The 18,361-nt window shown below is 43.6% G+C and overlaps 1 protein-coding gene across 5 annotated transcripts in view; it reads right to left on the bottom strand.

The window, feature by feature from the left end:
• LOC109867613 (SH3 and multiple ankyrin repeat domains protein 3) overlaps positions 1 to 16,510 on the bottom strand; it is a 263,943-nt gene extending 247,433 nt beyond the window's left edge. For all 5 annotated transcript variants that reach the window (XR_004204842.1, XM_031801754.1, XM_031801755.1 and 2 more), the window contains exon 1: positions 16,129 to 16,510. Coding sequence is in view for 4 of the 5 variants with exons in the window: in XM_031801754.1 (XP_031657614.1) it covers positions 16,129 to 16,407 (279 nt within the window). In the remaining variant the exon portion in view is untranslated. The remainder of the gene's footprint in view (positions 1 to 16,128) is intronic.
• Between the last annotated feature and the right edge of the window lie 1,851 nt (positions 16,511 to 18,361).

Raw genomic sequence — 18,361 nt, 5'->3', positions numbered from 1 at the left:
GACCTGTATCCTTAAAGACCTGACAAACAAACACAAACACTCACACAGACACACACAAAAGAGAGGTGAAGAAAGAGAGAGAGAGAGAGAGAGAGAGAGAGAGAGAGAGAGAGAGAGAGAGAGAGAGAGAGAGAGAGAGAGAGAGAGGGGAGATAAAGGGATATATAGAGACTGGGAGGAGAGAGACATGGAGAGGAAGTTAGAGAGAGAAGGAGTGAATTTGAGGGAGGAAGAAGAGATGGAGAGTGGAGAAGAGATAGGGAGGGAGGGAGGGAGGGAGGGAGGGAGGGAGGGAGGGAGGGAGGGAGGGAGGGAGGGAGGGAGGGAGGGAGGGAGGGAGGGAGGGAGGGAGGGAGGGAGGGAGGGAGGGAGGGAGGGAGGGAGGGAGGGAGGGAGGGAGGGAGGGAGGGAGGGAGGGAGGGACAACACACAAACATAATGAGCATGGTTACAAAATAATGATTATTGTGAATAGTCAGGTATTTAATATTGTTTCATTAAACTATGCATGTGTCGCATGTCACTACTTTTCTCAAAATGCGTTTGTTTGTGGAACATGTGAATTTTCATGTGCCTTAATAACAAATTTGTATGCCATTTGTAAACACGAATACAATTGTTAAATTAGGAGCCTAGTTGTTTTAGCCACGGAAAAAGGCAGGAACCTTCAGCTAGCCATGATTGGCTGAGAAAATGGATGGGCTGGACATGCCGAGAGATGAGTTCGGATTGGTCTGCCATGTAGCACGCTTCTGTCTAGAACATGAGCTGCTCAGTATGTGTAGATAATTATTTTTACCATAGATTTTTTGGAAGATATGAAGAACTGTAGTAATATTATTTGTATGTCAGAAATCCATTTGCAATGCTAGTTATAGCCTAATGTTAGCTAGATAGCTAACATTGAACCTAGTTGGTTAGCTCTAGCTACCTGCAGATTCATGCATGGTGGCTAGCTTTGATAATCAGTTTGTATTGCTAGTAATATGGGTTGGGATTATTGCTTCGTTCAAAACTGGGTACTGGGAACTCGGAAATGTTTGTCTTCTGACTTCAGTGCTTTCAAGACAACTGGGACAACTGACGGTCATCCAACTTGGAATTTCAACTTGGGAACTCGGGCCTCTTTCTAGAGCCCCAACTTTCCGACCTGAAGGTCACTGGCGTCATGATTTGATCTTTTATTCTTCCAAGTTCCCAGTTGTCTTGAACGCACCATTAGGTTAATTGTTTAGCTAGCAGCTAGACAAAAGACTCCTCTTTGCCAGATGATTACCCATCAAGTTTGCAAGGTGTGTTTGGTGGTGATTACGGTTATTTATTGTATTTCATAAACATGTGTACATGTCTTGACAATAGTTACTAGTCCACTTAGCTAAATGTGGCTGGGGGGTGGTTACAGCATTTCTTTCACATGTTCCATCAATTTAGACAATTGTGTGTAGGTAAGAATAATCTAATAATAATAAAACATTTACACAATATTTATCTGGATACTTTCTGTTTTTGATATTGCTACTATGCAAATATGAAAGTAACCTTTTCACTGTACCATTTAAGCCTTCTGTATCCTGTGCATGCGACAAATAAGATTGTATTTGATATAGTGTGTGTTTACCAGAGACGGTAATGTGAAAAACAACATGACCTGCATCAAAGTCAGATTAGGATATAGGCCAAGGACATGATAAAGTGTATTTTTGCTACTACTTTCATCACTTTGTCTTGAAATCTTTAATTGTTTACTACACTACCTTACTCACTCTGTTTAGCACATGGACTCACTTGTGAATCCTTAAAGAAATGGGTGGGGCTACGGCTTAAGAGGGTGTGAACGATGTTGAATGGGTGTAGACAAAGACTCTCTCTCCAGTAAGTATACCAAAACATTCCAGGGAAATTTTCTTCATCAACTTTCAAAGCAGATTGACTTTCCCATTGTTCCTCAACTGCAGTGTATGACATACATTTTTCTAGCTCTAGTCTCTACTTTTATCCAATGTAAAAAATGCGATTCCAAATTTTGCTACGTAAGACAGAATCGAGTTGGGTCGGTCACATATAATAGTTTGTTTAAAAATGTACATAAAGAAGAACGATTCCCTTAATAATCCTGTTTACATGGACACATCTGAAATTAGGCTAGGCTACCTGATAAATGCAGGAAATCAGCAATCAAATTAATTGTTGATTTTGAGTTCGGACATGTAAAGTTTGTATGCAAAAACTATTTATAAGATGCATACTCACTTCACTCGTGCATACAGTAAGAGGGAGGATTGCACTACCTGATGCTGGCACATGTGTATTCGATCTGATCTGCACCACTGGAAATCCAATGAAGGTGTTTGTTTACATGTTCTAATCATTTGAAAGATTGCTCAGAAAATCAGGTGTTTTAATCCGTGTATGCTTACTACGAATATGACCTTATGCCGATTAAGATAAGCAGAGTATGGCATTTACATGACTAATGCCATACTTGGCCTTGTGCCATAATCAATTTAATATTGAATTATTAGTGTGCATGTAAACGTACTCAATGAACGTACCCTAAATTCTCAAGTAGGACCTTATCTCTGAAACCTCCAGGACAAGGAAGACATGACACAAGGACTACCTGTATTCTTACACCCTGTCCCTACATACACACATGCAGGCACGCACACAACATGTGTGTTATTGACTTCCCTTAGATGAAGGAACTTTCTTCGTAGGTAAATGTCAATCATCCAACCTCTTAGTAGAGGCCTTCGGAATGTTTTTTAAAATGTGTATTAAATGGTTTATTAATGGTTGGAGGTTGTAATGTTGACCTGCGCTTTACTACCTAAAATAATGGATTTGTCAGCTCTCAACTAATTTACAGGCAAACATGACTTATATGCTGATTTAAATGCAGAAGGATTGGAATCTGACAGAGGGATCTATTTTAACAAACAACGCAATGGTAAATCTAAATGCTGGCGGTAGCGCTGTAGGTCCGAGGTTGTGTCAGAAATATGTTTGCTATTTTCACAGCTGTTATTATGAGCCCAATAGCTGATAGAGCAAAATGGCGGAGTTTTGATGAAAGACCAACTAGGTTTGACGAGGGCTTGGCCCCTCACTGGCCAATCAAGGCGTTCCATGGCTTAATACTGCATGTGTTCGTCTCAAGCTCTGTCGGTTATTGATGTTCTTTGCGTTGTCATCAACTCTAATTGGTCTGGGGGCACGGAATATTCTGTCCTATTCCATTGTGGACTGATACTACAGTTTATTAAATAGCATAGGCTACCTGGTAGACTGGCGGGTAGGAGCGTTGGGCCAGTAACCAAAAGGTTGCTGGATCGAATCCCAGAGCTGACAAGGTAAAAAATATGTTGTTCTGACACTGAGCAAGGCAGTTAACCCACTGTGCCCGGGCACCAATGAGTGGATGTCAATAAAGGCAGCTCCTCGCACCTCTCTGATTCAGAGGGGTTGGGTTAAATGCAGAAGACACATTTCAGTTGAATGCATTCAGTTGTTCAACTGACTAGGTAATAGCAACAGTAAACAGCAACACTGAAATTGGCACTTTGGCGCATGTTTAAAAAAAAAGTACTTTATTTATAGATGATCAGATATGAGAACATAAAGAAAAACAATACAACAACCCCAACCCCTTATTCCACCACCCGTTCACCACTCCCATCCAGCCACTCATCTCCCCCATCTACCCACCCATCCCTCCCATCCACCTGCCTATCCCTCCCTCCCATCCACCCACTTATCCCCCAAGCATACATGTGTAAATGTATATACATAAATGAGACATGCTCATAATTGACATATGCCGAAGGGAAACATAAAGTAAGCCTACATTCTACTGCACAGTCCTTATTCTACTTCTACTTAACACTCCTTCAACCCCCTCTAGCTCCATGAATATCTTAGTCTATGCCATTGCCACAGGGGAGTTGGCAGGATGGAAGGTCGACAACATCCCCTGGTCTCCAGAATCTAGGAACACACACACACACAGTTTACAGTAGGAATCTCCAGGAGTCATGAAGACAATAATCCCCATAGTCAAGAGAATAAGGAGGAACAGCCAGTACAGGATACCACTGAAATATTGAACAGAAAACTGACAAACTGACTATACTGCATCTCTCCTATCTTTTCCTCATTCTCTTTCTAGGTCTCCTGAAATCAATTTTTATTGGCACAAACATGTTTATATTTGTATTTATTGTGGGTCCACAATAGCCGCTGCCAAAGCAGGGGTCCAGCCAAATTAAGGCAGTTTATAAAATGTTTATAACATTGCAATACATTCACAGATTTCACAACACACTGTGTGCCCTCAGGCCCCTACTCCACCACTACCACATATCTACATTACTAAATCCATGTGTATGTATAGTGCGTATGTTGCGTGTGTGTGTGTGCCAATGTTTGTGTTGCTTCACAGTCCCTGCTGTTCCATACTGTGTTTTTTATACGTTTTGAAAGAAAATTAAATTAAATGAAATTGTACTGCTTGCGTCAGTTACTTGATGTGGAATAGAGTTCCACGTAGTCATGGCTCTATGTAGTAATGTGTGCCTCCCATAATCTGTTCTAGACTTGGACTGTGAAGAGACATCTTGTGGCATGTCTTGTGGGGTATGCATGGGTGTCCGAGTAGTTTAGACAGACAGCTAGGTGCATTCAACATGTCAATACCACTCATAAATAAAAGTAGTGATGATGTCAATCTCTCCTCCACTTTCAGCCAAGAGAGATTGACATGCATATTATTAATTGCAATTTTCCTAAGTCCTTTTTGTGGCACCTGACCACACAAATGAACAGTAGTCAATGTGTGTGACAATACTAGGGCCTGTAGGACCTACCTTGTTGATAATGTTAAGGCAGAGCATTGCTTTATTATAGACAGACTTCTCCCCCATTTTAGCTACTACTGCATAAATATGTTTTGACCATGACAGTTTACAATCTAGGGTTACTTCAAGCAGTTTAGTCATCTCAACTTGCTCAATTTCCACATAATTTATTACAATATTTAGTTGAAGTTTAGGGTTTAGTGAGTGTTTTGTTCCAAATACAATGCTTCTTGTTTTAGAAATACTTAGGGCTAACTTATTCCTTGCCACCCACTCTGAAACTAACTGCAGCTCTTTGTTGAGTGTTGCAGTCATTTCAGTCGCTGTAGTAGCTGACATGTATAGTGTTGAATCATCTGCATAAATAGATACTCTGGCTTTTCTCAAAGTTAGTGGCATGTCCTTAGTAAAAATTGAAAAAAGCAAGGGGCCTAAACAGCTACCCTGGGGAATTCCTGATTCTAACTGGATTATATTTGAGAGGCTTCCATTAAAGAACACCCTCTGTGTTCTGTTAGACAAGTAACTATTTATCGACATTATAGCAGGGGTTGTAAAGTTATAACACATACGTTTTTCTAGCAGCAGACTATGATCAATAATGTCAAAAGCTGCACTGAAGTCTAACAAGACAGCCCCCACAATCATTTAATCAATCAATTTCTCTCAGCCGTGCTTATTGAGTGTCCTTCCCTATATGCATGCTGAAATTCTCTTGTCAATTTGTTTACTGTGAAATAACATTGTATCTGGTCAAACAATTTTTTCCAGAAGTTTACTAAGGGTTGGTAAAAGGCTGTTGAAAATGTTGCCAAAGTCATTACAATTTCACCAAATAATTACACTCACACACTTACAAATCAGTTTGTTCCCTCTTTCCCTGTCCCAGTCTCACTACATCGCTCCTTTTCTCCCAATGCCTCTCTTTCTTACCCCCTCCCTCTCTCTTTATCTCGACTCTCTCACTATATCTTATGCACACTCATACACAACCATGGATAGCTCAACTTACACTCACATCAATGGTCCCCCCACCCCAAACTCACTCACATCACTGGTCCCCCCACCCCAAACTCACTCACATCACTGGTCCCCCCACCCCAAACTCACTCACATCACTGGTCCCCCCACCCCAAACTCACTCACATCACTGGTCCCCCCACCCCAAACTCACTCATATCACTGGTCCCCCCACCCCAAACTCACTCACATCACTGGTCCCCCCCACCCCAAACTCACTCACATCACTGGTCCCCCCCACCCCAAACTCACTCACATCACTGGTCCCCCCCACCCCAAACTCACTCACTTCACTGGTCCCCCCACCCCAAACCACCCAACACTCACTCACATCAGTGACCCAAAGAGTTCAACCATGTGGCACAAAGTCAGAGAGCCCAGAGCAAATACAGCTTCTAATATCCGCTGAACACACACATGCGCACGCACACACACACATTTCCAGGGTGTGTTTCCCATGGCCTACTGGAAGAAGGTGTGTCTGAGTTATCACACACTGACCACAGGAACCACTAGCGAACACACATACAGATGGAGAGAGAAAAAGGGATTTATAAGCAGTAATTAAACAATGCTGAGAGGGAGGATTACAAGTTTAGGTAGTTGGTTGGATGGGCTATTTACAGATGGGCTGTGTATAGCTGCAGTGATCGGTAAGCTGCTCTGACAGCTGACGCTTAAAGTTAGTGAGGGAGATATAAGTCTCCAACTTCAGTGATTTTTGTAATTCGTTCCAGTCATTGGCAGCAGAGAACTGGAAGGAAAGGTGGCCAAAGCAGATGTTGGCTTTGGGGATGACCAGGGAAATATACCGGCTGGAGCGCGTGCTGTGCGGTGTTGTTATGGTGACCAGTGAGCTGAGATAAGGCAGAGCTATACCTAGCAAAGACTTAAAGACGACCTGGAGCCAGTGAGTTTGGTAATGAATATGCTCAGAGGACCAGCCAACGAGAGCATACAGGTCGCAGTGGTGGGTGGTCTATGGGCACTGTGATGGACTGCATCCAATTTGCTTAGTAGAGTGGAGAAGGCAAATTTGTAAATGACATCGAGGGTATGGGTATGATTGGCAGCATGAGTGAAGGAGGCTTTGTTGCAAAATAGGAAGCCGATTTTAGATTTAACTTTCGATTGGAGATGCTTAATGTGAGTCTGGAAGAAGAGTTTACAGTCTAGCCAAACACCTAGGTATTTATAGTTGTCTGCATATTGTAAGTCAGAACCGTCCAGAGTAGTGATGATGCTAGTCAGGCGGGTGGGTGCGGGCAGCGATCGGTTGAAAAACATGCATTTAGTTTTACTAGCGTTTAAGAGCAGTTGGAGGCCACGGAAGGAGTGTTGTATGGCGTTAAAGCTCATTTGGAGGTTTGTTAACACAGTGTCCAAAGAAGGGCCAGATGTATGGTGTCGTCTGCGTAGATGTGGATCAAAGAATCACCCACAGTAAGAGCGACATCATTGATATATACAGAGAAAAGAGTCGGCACGAGAATTGAACCCTGTGGCACCCCCATAGAAACTGCCAGAGGTCCGGACAACAGGCCCTCCGATTTGACACACTGAACTCTATCTGAGAAGTAGTTGGTGAACTGGGCGAGGCAGTCAGTAGAGAAACCAAGGCTATTGAGTCTGCCGATAAGAATACGGTGATTGACAGAGTCGAAAGCCTTGGCCAGGTTGATGAAGACGGCTGCATCTTTATCAGTGGTGGTTATGAAATCGTTTAGGACCTTGAGCGTGGCTGAGTTGCACCAGTGACCAGCTTGGAAACCAGATTGCATAGCGGAGAAGGTACGGTGGGATTCAAAATGGTTGGTGATATGTTTGTTCACTTGGCTTTCAAATGGCTTCAGAAAGGCAGGGCAGGATGGATATAGGTCTGTAACAGTTTGGGTCTAGAGTGTCTCCCCCTTTGAAGAAGGGGATGACCACGGCTGCTATCCAATCTTTAGGAATCTCAGACAATCCGAAAGAGGTTGAACGGACTAGTAATAGGGGTTGCAACAATGGAGGCTGATAATTTTAGGAAGAGAATGTCCAGATTGGGAGGGATCCAGATTTTGCAGCTCTTTCAAAACATCAGCTTTCTGCATTTGGGTGAAGGCCTGCTTGCAGAAGTGTTTTAGGGAGTGTTTGACAGTGATGAGGGGTGGTCGTTTGACTGGGGACCCATAACGGACGCAGGCAATGATCGCTGAGATCCTGGTTGAAAACAGCAGAGGTGTATTTGGAGGGCAAGTTGGTCAGGATGATATCTATGAAGGTGCCCATGTTTATGGATTTGGGGTTGTGCCTGGTAGGTTCCTTGATAATTTGTGTGAGATTGAGGGCATCTAGCTTAGATTGTAGGATGGCCGGGGTGTTAAGCATATCCCAATTTAGGTCACCTAGCAGTACAAACTCTGATGATAGATGGGGGGCCATCAATTCACATATGGTGTGCAGGGCACAGCTGGGAGCTGAAGGGGGGTCTATAACAAGAGGCAACAGTGAGGGACTTATTTCTGGAGAGATGGATCTTTAAAAGTAGAAGCTTGAACTGTTTGGGCATAGACCTGGATAGTATGACAGAACTCTGTAGGCTCTCTCTACAGTAGATTGCAATTCTGCTCCCTTTAGCAGTTCTGTCTTGATGGAAATGTTGTAATTGGGGATGGAAATTTCAGAATTTTTGGTGGCCTTCCTAAGACAGGATTCAGACACGGCTAAGACATCAGGGTTGAAGGAGTGTGCAGTCAATAAAGCAAACTTAGGGAGGAGGCTCCTGATGTTAAGTTGTCCCGTCTAGCCCTAAGAAGTTTTTAACATGCATGAACCCAAGGCTTTTAAGGTTGCAGAAGTCAGCAGATGAGAGCGCCTGGGGACACACAGGGCCTGGGTTAACCTCTACATCACCAGAGGAACAGAGGAGGAGTAGGATGAAGGTACGGCTGAAGGCTACAAGAACTGGTTGTCTAGTGCTTTGGGAACAGAGAATAAAAGGAGCAGATTTCTCGGGCATGGTAGGATAGATTCAGGGCATAGTGTACAGACAAGGGTATGGTAGGGTGCGAGTAGAGTGGGGGTAAATCTAGGCATTGATGAGAGAAGTTGCATCTCTGGAGGTGCCAGTTAAATTAGGTGCGGTCTCCGCATGTGTGGGGGTGGGACAAGGGGGCTATCTGAGGCATGATGAGCAGGACTAGGGGCTCCACAGTAAAATAAAACAATGAGAGCTGGTCTAAACAACAGTATACAAGGCATATTGACATTAGAGAGAGGCATAAAGCAATCACAGGTGTTGATTGGGAGAGCTAAGACAACGGGTCTAAGATAACAACAGTGGCGATAAATGGGCAGAGAGGGTCAGTTATCTACACACAGGGCCTGAGTTCGAGGCTGGGGCCGACAGGTAAACAAAATGAAGTACCATGTTAATGAACAGTACAGTAGGCATCAGCTGTGTAGCCGAGTGATCATAGGGTCCAATGAGCAGCAATAGAGTGTTCAGGAAGCTAGCGGGCCAGGGATAGCACATTGGCTGAATTAGATGAGCAGATCAGCAGACCAGTCGCGATGGATCGTCGGGGCGCCGTGTCGACAAAGGGTCCATGCCAAATTGGTAAGAGAAGTATTGTAGTTGGTGTACTTCGTTTGCTAGCCGGGAGATGGGCCTAGCTCGATGCTAGCTTGAGGCTAACTAGTGCATGCTTCTGGACAAGGGCGTTAGCCACAATAGCCACTCGGTAGCAGCTAGCTAGCTGCAAAGATCTGGTGTAATGGTCCAGAGCTTGCTGCAGGAATCCGGTGATGTACTGGGAAAGAAAGCAGTCCTATATGCTCAGGGCTGATATCGCACTTTGCAGACTGGCAGGTATTATCTGGGCTAAAGCGGCTAATGTCCATGCTAAAGGTAAAGACCGCCATCAGTGGCTAACAATGACTAAATAGCTAGTAGCTAATTAGCTGGCTAGCTTCTGATGGAGGTTGCGATTATAAGGTCTAAAGAAAATAGCAGATCCGTACCCCATTGGGTGAGGCTGGTTGCAGGAAGGTATATTTAATTTGAAAATGGAAAAAGTGATTGAAATATAATGAAATTTATACAAAACCCTCCGAAAAAGACAATATTTACATGGGACAAAAACATCTTACTGCTGTGCCATCTTGGGGAAAAAAATCTAGTACTGAAAGCAAAAGCTAGCTAGCACTGCATTGCATAAAATGTGGTGAGTACTTGACTCAAAGAGAGAGAAAGACAATAGTTGAACAGTTAACAAATCAATTTCTTCCAAACTGAAGGAGAAGCAAGAGAGAGTAAGTACTAAAATGCTTACTGACTGTTGTCACGTTCGTCATAACGATGAGACCAAGGCACAGCATGAGATTAATAAATTCTTATTTTATTAAAACAAAGAACACTTGAACAAAATAACAAAACGACCGTGCAGCTATAACCACGAGTGCTGACATGCAACTAAACATAGACAATAACCCACAAAACCAAAAAGGAAAAATGGCAACCTAAATAGGATCCCCAATCAGAGACAAAGATAAACAGCTGTCTCTGATTGGAAACCAATTCAGGTCACCATAGACCTACATTTACCTAGACAATTGCCAAACCCCATAGATATACAAAAAACCCTAGATAAGACGAAACACACATACCACCCTCGTCACACCCTGACCTAACCAAAAATAATAAAGAAAACAAAGATAAATAAGGTCAGGGCGTGACAACTGTACACTAACATTACTGCATGATTGTAGTGGGTTTAATAACACTTTAGTTATATTAACTATGTTGACTATGGTGTTACTTTAGTTAATATGGTGACAATGATGTAGGCTGTGTGTAGCGGTTATTATATGGTTTGGCTTTTTGGTATTTAGAATTAGAATATTAGGATCCCCATTAGCTGTTTCAAAAGCAGCATCTACTCTTCCTGGGGTCCACAAATAACATGGCTTAATACAGAACATAAATAGACAAGAACAGCTCAAGGACAGAACTACATCAATTTTAAAAAGGCACACGTAGCCTACATCTCAATACATACACACAAACTATCTAGGTCAAATAGGAGAAAGAGAATGTACCGTGAAGTGTTGCTTTATCTGTTTTTTGAAACCAGGTTTGCTGTTAATTTGAGCTGTTAATTTTTGTTGTTAATTTTTCTGCTCTATACAATACTGTACGCTTTCTTGAATTTGTTCTGGATTTGGGGACTGTGAAAAGACCCCTGGTGGCATGTCTGGTGGGATAAGTGTGTGTGTCAGAGCTTGGAAAGGTTTTTTCACCTGGTCACATACATCTGATGTATTGTACGTTGAAGTCCACATGCGAAGGGAAAATGTGAGAGGAGGAGAGCGCATAGATGTGAAAAGGAATACAACGTGGCTGCAATGAAAGTGAACTGTGTTTACACGTGATCAGGGGTGTATTCATTCTGCCGATTCTGTTGAAAGAAATGTCTTAAACCGAAGCAAACGGAACAAAATTAGGATAAACATATCTGAATTTGTCCAATAAAAAGTCTCATTTGCAACTGTTGGACTAATGATTACACCCTATATCATCTAGATGCAGGCAAGAGTGTGCAAGTCGGTATTGAATGTGTCACTGGCTGTCCTATTGTCACTTTCTGTCACCCCAAATTTGTCTCTCAACCTGTCTGCACCTACATTGGAAACTTTCATTCATAGGCTAGGTTGTAGCAACCTCATGATGGGTATAGGGGAAATTTGAGTATCATGTAGTAGCCTAAACCTATCACTATTACATTGAACTGGGTGAATGGAATATGAATGACAGTCATCCAATATGCTGTAATAGAAATAAAAAATATATATATATCCTCCCTCATCTTAAACGGCACTGAGCACCACTGCTCTCTCACTATTTAATACTCTCGCGCTATTTCTCATTCTTTGTATGAAGGCAGCTGTTGGAAGATGGGGAAGCAGGTAGGGAGATGAAGGGAGGGACGGGTAGGGAAAAACAGAGGGAAGGGGGGGATAGAAGGAAGAAGTAAGGGGAGCTGGGCTATGCTGGGTCATCCCTCCCTATCTGGACAACAATTTGTATTTTTGGTTTTATTTTGATCCCCATTAGCTGCTGCCAACGCAACAGCTACTCTTCCTGGGGTCCAAACACATCACACAAAAAAAGTTTAAAATACATTTAAAATAAAACAGTACTACACCACTACTTATCCACAACAAAATATGTACAATATCACCATATAACAATACCACAGTCTACTTGTGTGTAGAGTGTGTGCTAGCTTGTGTGTGTGTGTGTATGCGTGTGTGTGCCTGTGTGTGTGTGAGTCCCCTCACAGTCTGCATTGTTCCATAAGATGTAGTTTTATCAATGTTTTTAATTGCCAATTGAGTAGGGAGGGATATGGAGGGACAGTGAGAGAGAGAGAGAGAGAGAGAGAGAGAGAGAGAGAGAGAGAGAGAGAGAGAGAGAGAGAGAGAGAAAGAGAGAGAGAGAGGGGGAGAGAGAGAGAGAGAGGGAAGGGGGAGGGATATGGAGAGAGAGAGGGAGAGAGAGAGAGAGAGAGAGAGAGAGAGAGAGAGAGAGAGAGAGAGAGAGAGAGAGAGGGAGGGATATGGAGAGAGAGAGGGAGGGAGAGTTGGGAGGTATAGAGAGAGAGGGAGATGAAGGGCCGCAGGAGAGAGTTGGGAGGGAGATGGAAACTCTGTCTCGTGCCACTGCTACTGTGAAAGAAACTAAAAATAGCAACAGGGGGATGTGAGGTGCTTACTAAAGAGGAGACACGCACTGCCAGGAGATTTCTGTGTGTGTGTGTGTGTGTGTGTGAGACACTTGAGCCAGAAGAACAGGCAAGGCACGCTTAAAAACAAGGGTTGTGGTAGAAAGTAGAAGAGAGAGAGAGGTGTGGGGGGTGGGGGGGGGGGGGGGGGGGAGATATAAAATAGATAGGGAAAGAAAAGAGAAGAAAAGAGACAGGGACAAAAAGAGTCAGATAAAAGGTCTGGGAGAAAGAGAGTCAAAAAGATAGAGAATAATGGAGTTAAAACAGAGGGAGATAATTAATGATGGTTAATTACAGCAGTCAGTTTAGAGCCCTTGTAGTTGAGCTACATTAATCATCATCAGTAATACAGTATTATCAGAGAGAAGTGGAGGGAACGAGGGATGAGGCAGAGATATATATATATATATATATATATATATAGAGAGAGAGAGAGGTACAGACAGAGCACAGGCAAGTATGTTTGTATGTTTGTTAATTCCATGTGTATTCCATGTTCCATTTATTCCATTCCATATTCCATTCTTTTCCCATCTTCATTATCTTCCCCCCCAGTCCAGCTGACCATAAGGCATGCAGTGTCTGAGCTTCAATAGGCTAGATCTCTTCAGCTAGGCAGGCAACAGCTAGGAAAACCCTACAGCACTGATGCCAACGCTACATTTTACACTCAGTGCAAAATATCCCCAGGATCTAAACAGATAATATTGCAGTGAATTTGGGAGCGGATGCAAATGGGAATCGAACCCGGAACTTTGCATCTCTTAGTCCAACACCTACAGCAAGATAATATGCCAACAAGACAACATATTGGGACAAGATGGCTGGCGTTATAAAAAGGGAGTTTACATTATATGATCAACATATTCAGGGGTAGCCAATGGCCCAAATAACAATACTTAATACCACAACCATAATAATGATCACATAGTCAACCAGTCTCTCATGTGTAATCTACAACAGATTGACCAGCAGTAGAAACAATACCAGGACAGTAGCAACACCACAGTACTGTAACGTTGTATTGTACCACGGTAATGAAAAGTGAATGCCTTGCCTTGTTCTATATAAACAGAAACATGGGCTATGTATCACTTTAGCACCCTCACCCTCTTTCTCAGTGGACTCTGCTACAGAGCTAGCTGTCCCTGACCAGTGGATTCTGCTACAGAGCTAGCTGTCCCTGACCGGTGGATTCTGCTACAGAGCTAGCTGTCCCTGACCGGTGGATTCTGGTACAGAGCTAGCTGTCCCTGACCAGTGGATTCTGCTACAGAGCTAGCTGTCCCTGACCAGTGGATTCTGCTACAGAGCTAGCTGTCCCTGACCAGTGGATTCTGCTACAGAGCTAGCTGTCCCTGACCGGTGGATTCTGCTACAGAGCTTGCTGTCCCTGACCAGTGGATTCTGCTACAGAGCTAGCTGTCCCTGACCAGTGGATTCTGCTACAGAGCTAGCTGTCCCTGACCAGTGGATTCTGCTACAGAGCTAGCTGTCCCTGACCAGTGGATTCTGCTACAGAGCTAGCTGTCCCTGACCAGTGGATTCTGCTACAGAGCTAGCTGTCCCTGACCAGACAACTATGGGACTCTATTACATTCACATTACTCTATTATTCATTCTTAGAAAGACATTTGAGTCAATTCCTTCCTCAGTGAATTCATATCACACACTTTAATAAGTCATATGACTCATCTACGATCATCTGCAGGGGCTTTGATGTAAATAACATAACATTCCTTCCCGCTGACTACCGATTCAATTCTGCTTTAACTTTCTTTTTCTTTCGTTGTTTGAAACCCGACCTCGTAGTGAATGTGTGAGCGTGTGGGAGGGACAAGCAGGGAACAACATTTCCATAATTCTACTTCCCCTACTAGGCTTTGTTCCCTTTGGTGAAGTACTGATTCAGCTTGACCCTCTGGTCAGACATTTCCTAAACCTCCTAATGGTTTAGATGAAGCAATAAAGCATGATGATTATTGTAACAGCCACTCTGGCCTCAGGCTCATACAACAGTATACTTTAGTTGTAATACCATTGGGATTACAGCATTGTACACAGTATATACTGTAGTTACATAGAGTTCCCTCCATTAAGAATTATATTACACATGACCTGCCACAACATGCCATAGGAGTACCATTTCATGTACAACAATCAAACCTGGCTGGGATGCCTTTTACATGGCTCTCTATAGATTTTTCACAAACACAGAAATTATATTTTCTACCATTCCAGTGCAGTTTGATTTCAATAGCATGTGTGTGGGTGAAGGCTAATAGATTCCATTAACCATAAATCAACTTAGTACAACCTTCTCCAACCTCTACGGGCCCAAACAGCCCTGCAGTGGAGAGAGGGAGATGACGATAAGGGAATTCCCTGTCCTGAGTGTCCTCTTTCCATCTCTCTCTCTCATTAGTAACTGTCAGTCTGTCACTCAGGCCCTGTGCTCTAAGTCCATCTGGCTGGTGAAAGGAGAGAGGGGAGAGAAAGAGAAGAGGGGGGGCTGAAACACACACAGCCTTATTAGCATCTGGACATCTGCTCTGTCCCCTGCCACCTTCTGCAACCTACTGCCAACATCTGCCACACACACAGGCACACACAGGGACACATACACAGGCACACATTTATGATCACACTCAGACACATACAGTAGCTCAGAGAAGGGATCCATGCATAGTGAGGTGTGAGAAATGCTTGAAGGGATCTGAGCAGGGGTTCTGCAGTCATTTAGCCAGACAACAACCAGCAGCAGGTAGCAAGCAGGCAGCTGGCAGGTAGAGAGCCAGAGCACAGGGGAACAGGGCCTAGGATATCAGTCAAAGCCTGAAACAGTGAACCTTCATCCCAGGAGACATCCCCACCCCCAAGCCCCAGGGGAAACACCTCCACATCACTTATGCATGCACATACACAAATGACGTGCACATAGGACACACTCAGAATATATAAGCTTGACAGTTCAGAGAAAACTCTTCCCCCTGCTCTCTGAATTAACAATGCCACACACATGTCTTCTCTACACCTTTACTTGTCTCCTTATACCTTTCCCGTCCTCTCTCCCTCCCTTTTCTATCCATCGGTTTACTCCTCCCTCCCCCTCTCCCAGTTGTCAAGAGCCCAGTTGTCAAAGTCAGCTGCAGCTGACCTAATGAAGAGGTAGAGATTTATTAGCGAGAGAAAAAGAGATATAGAATAGAGAGGGAGAGAAAGAGACAGTGAGAAGAAGACAGGGAGAGAAAAATAGATATAGAATAGAGAGGGAGAGAAAGAGACAGTGAGAAGAAGACAGGGAGAGTGAGAAAGACTGAGAAACACAAAGAGAACAGGCTGCAGAGAGAGTATAGGGAACAGCGAGAGAGGATAGGAGAATATAGATGCAACAGAATGGTATAGAGGGAGAGAGGCACCAGTAGCTCTCTTCCTCAGTAACAGTAACAGTCCAACAGTATGAAAGTGAGGCTGTAACTCACCGTCTGTGCCAGGTCCGGTATTCCGATGCGGATCACCAACGTGTTGCCCTTGTCCTGCGCCATGCCTCCTCTTGCACTGGGGCTCCGCTCCCGAGCGGGACGGAAAGAGAAAACACTGACAGAAACGGGAATGCCGCTGTCCTCTTCCCGTGAGCTGCCGCTGTCAGAGCTGGCCCCCTGGCTGCCGTTGGTGTGTGTGTAGGGGTGTGAGTGTGTGTGCTGGTCCTGCTGTGGAGAGCTGGGTGGCTCATGTTTGCCGGCTGCAGGACGCAGAGGCATGCTCCGTGTGAGTTGCTCGCTCTGCACTCGCTCACTCCACACACACTGCTCTCACTCGTTGGCTCACGCTCTCGCTAAACACACACACCACTCGCACCGCACATCACTCGCCTGGGAGAGAAAGAGAGAGGGAGAGAGAGAGGAAGGGGGAATGGGGAGGAGAAGGGGGGAGGAAAACAGAGGATAAGAGGATGAAGGGGAGGGAAGAAAGAGAATCGTTTTTTTTTTTATCTTTAGATACAGTAAGTAACAAGGGGATGTGTGACAAACTGAGAGGAGTTGAAGACATGAAGACATGAAGACATGGAGACATGAAGACATGAAGACATGAGTGCAGAAAGGAATAGATAATAACTTCATGGTGTGTGACTTAGTAGGAGAGAAACATCCTACAATCTCCAACAGGCATACATACTTTGATATCAATTAATTAGAGAAGAAGCAGACTTCTGAAATTGAAATTAAAAGCAACACAACAAACAATTCTTATTTTTAGAGTACAAAGTGTATTTCTGAAAAGATCCTTCAGTCACCTTTAGGCCCAACAAGAGAGTGAGAAAAAAATATATATACAGTGCCTTGCGAAAGTATTCAGCCCTTTACTTTCAGTGCAGCAAACTCTCTCCAGAAGTTCAGTGAGGATCTCTGAATGATCCAATGTTGACCTAAATGACTAATAATGATAAATACAATCCACCTGTGTGTAATCAAGTCTCCGTATAAATGCACCTGCACTGTGATAGTCTCAGAGGTCCGTTAAAAGCGCAGAGAGCATCATGAAGAACAAGGAACACACCAGGCAGGTCCGAGATACTGTTGTGAAGAAGTTTAAAGCCGGATTTGGATACAAAAAGATTTCCCAAGCTTTAAACATCCCAAGGAGCACTGTGCAAGCGATAATATTGAAATGGAAGGAGTATCAGACCACTGCAAATCTACCAAGACCTGGCCGTCCCTCTAAACTTTCAGCTCATACAAGGAGAAGACTGATCAGAGATGCAGCCAATAGGCCCATGATCACTCTGGATGAACTGCAGAGATCTACAGCTGAGGTGGGAGACTCTGTCCATAGGACAACAATCAGTCGTATATTGCACAAATCTGGCCTTTATGGAAGAGTGGCAAGAAGAAAGCCATTTCTTAAAGATATCCATAAAAAGTGTTGTTTAAAGTTTGCCACAAGCCACCTGGGAGACACACCAAACATGTGGAAGAAGGTGCTCTGGTCAGATGAAACCAAAATTGAACTTTTTGGCAACAATGCAAAACGTTATGTTTGGCGTAAAAGCAACACAGCTCATCACCCTGAACACACCATCCCCACTGTCAAACATGGTGGTGGCAGCATCATGGTTGGGCCTGCTTTTATTCAGCAGGGACAAGGAAGATGGTTCAAATTGATGGGAAGATGGATGGAGCCAAATACAGGACCATTCTGGAAGAAAACCTGATGGAGTCTGCAAAAGACCTGAGACTGGGACAGAGATTTGTCTTCCAACAAGACAATGATCCAAAACATAAAGCAAAATCTACAATGGAATGGTTCAAAAATAAACATATCCAGGTGTTAGAATGGCCAAGTCAAAGTCCAGACCTGAATCAAATCGAGAATCTGTGGAAAGAACTGAAAACTGCTGTTCACAAATGCTCTCCATCCAACCTCACTGAGCTCGAACTGTTTTGCAAGAAGGAATGGGAAAAAATGTCAGTCTCTCGATGTGCAAAACTGATAGAGACATACCCCAAGCGACTTACAGCTGTAATCACAGCAAAAGGTGGTGCTACAAAGTATTAACTTAAGGGGGCTGAATAATTTTGCACGCCCAATTTTTCAGTTTTTGATTTGTTAAAAAAGTTTGAAATATCCAATAAATGTCGTTCCACTTCATGATTGTGTCCCACTTGTTGTTGATTCTTCACAAAAAAATACAGTTTTATATCTTTATGTTTGAAG

This window comes from Oncorhynchus kisutch, linkage group LG22, assembly GCF_002021735.2.
Source record: "Oncorhynchus kisutch isolate 150728-3 linkage group LG22, Okis_V2, whole genome shotgun sequence".
NCBI classification, from domain to species: Eukaryota; Metazoa; Chordata; class Actinopteri; order Salmoniformes; family Salmonidae; genus Oncorhynchus; species Oncorhynchus kisutch.
This window is presented reverse-complemented; position numbering and strand designations above follow the sequence as displayed.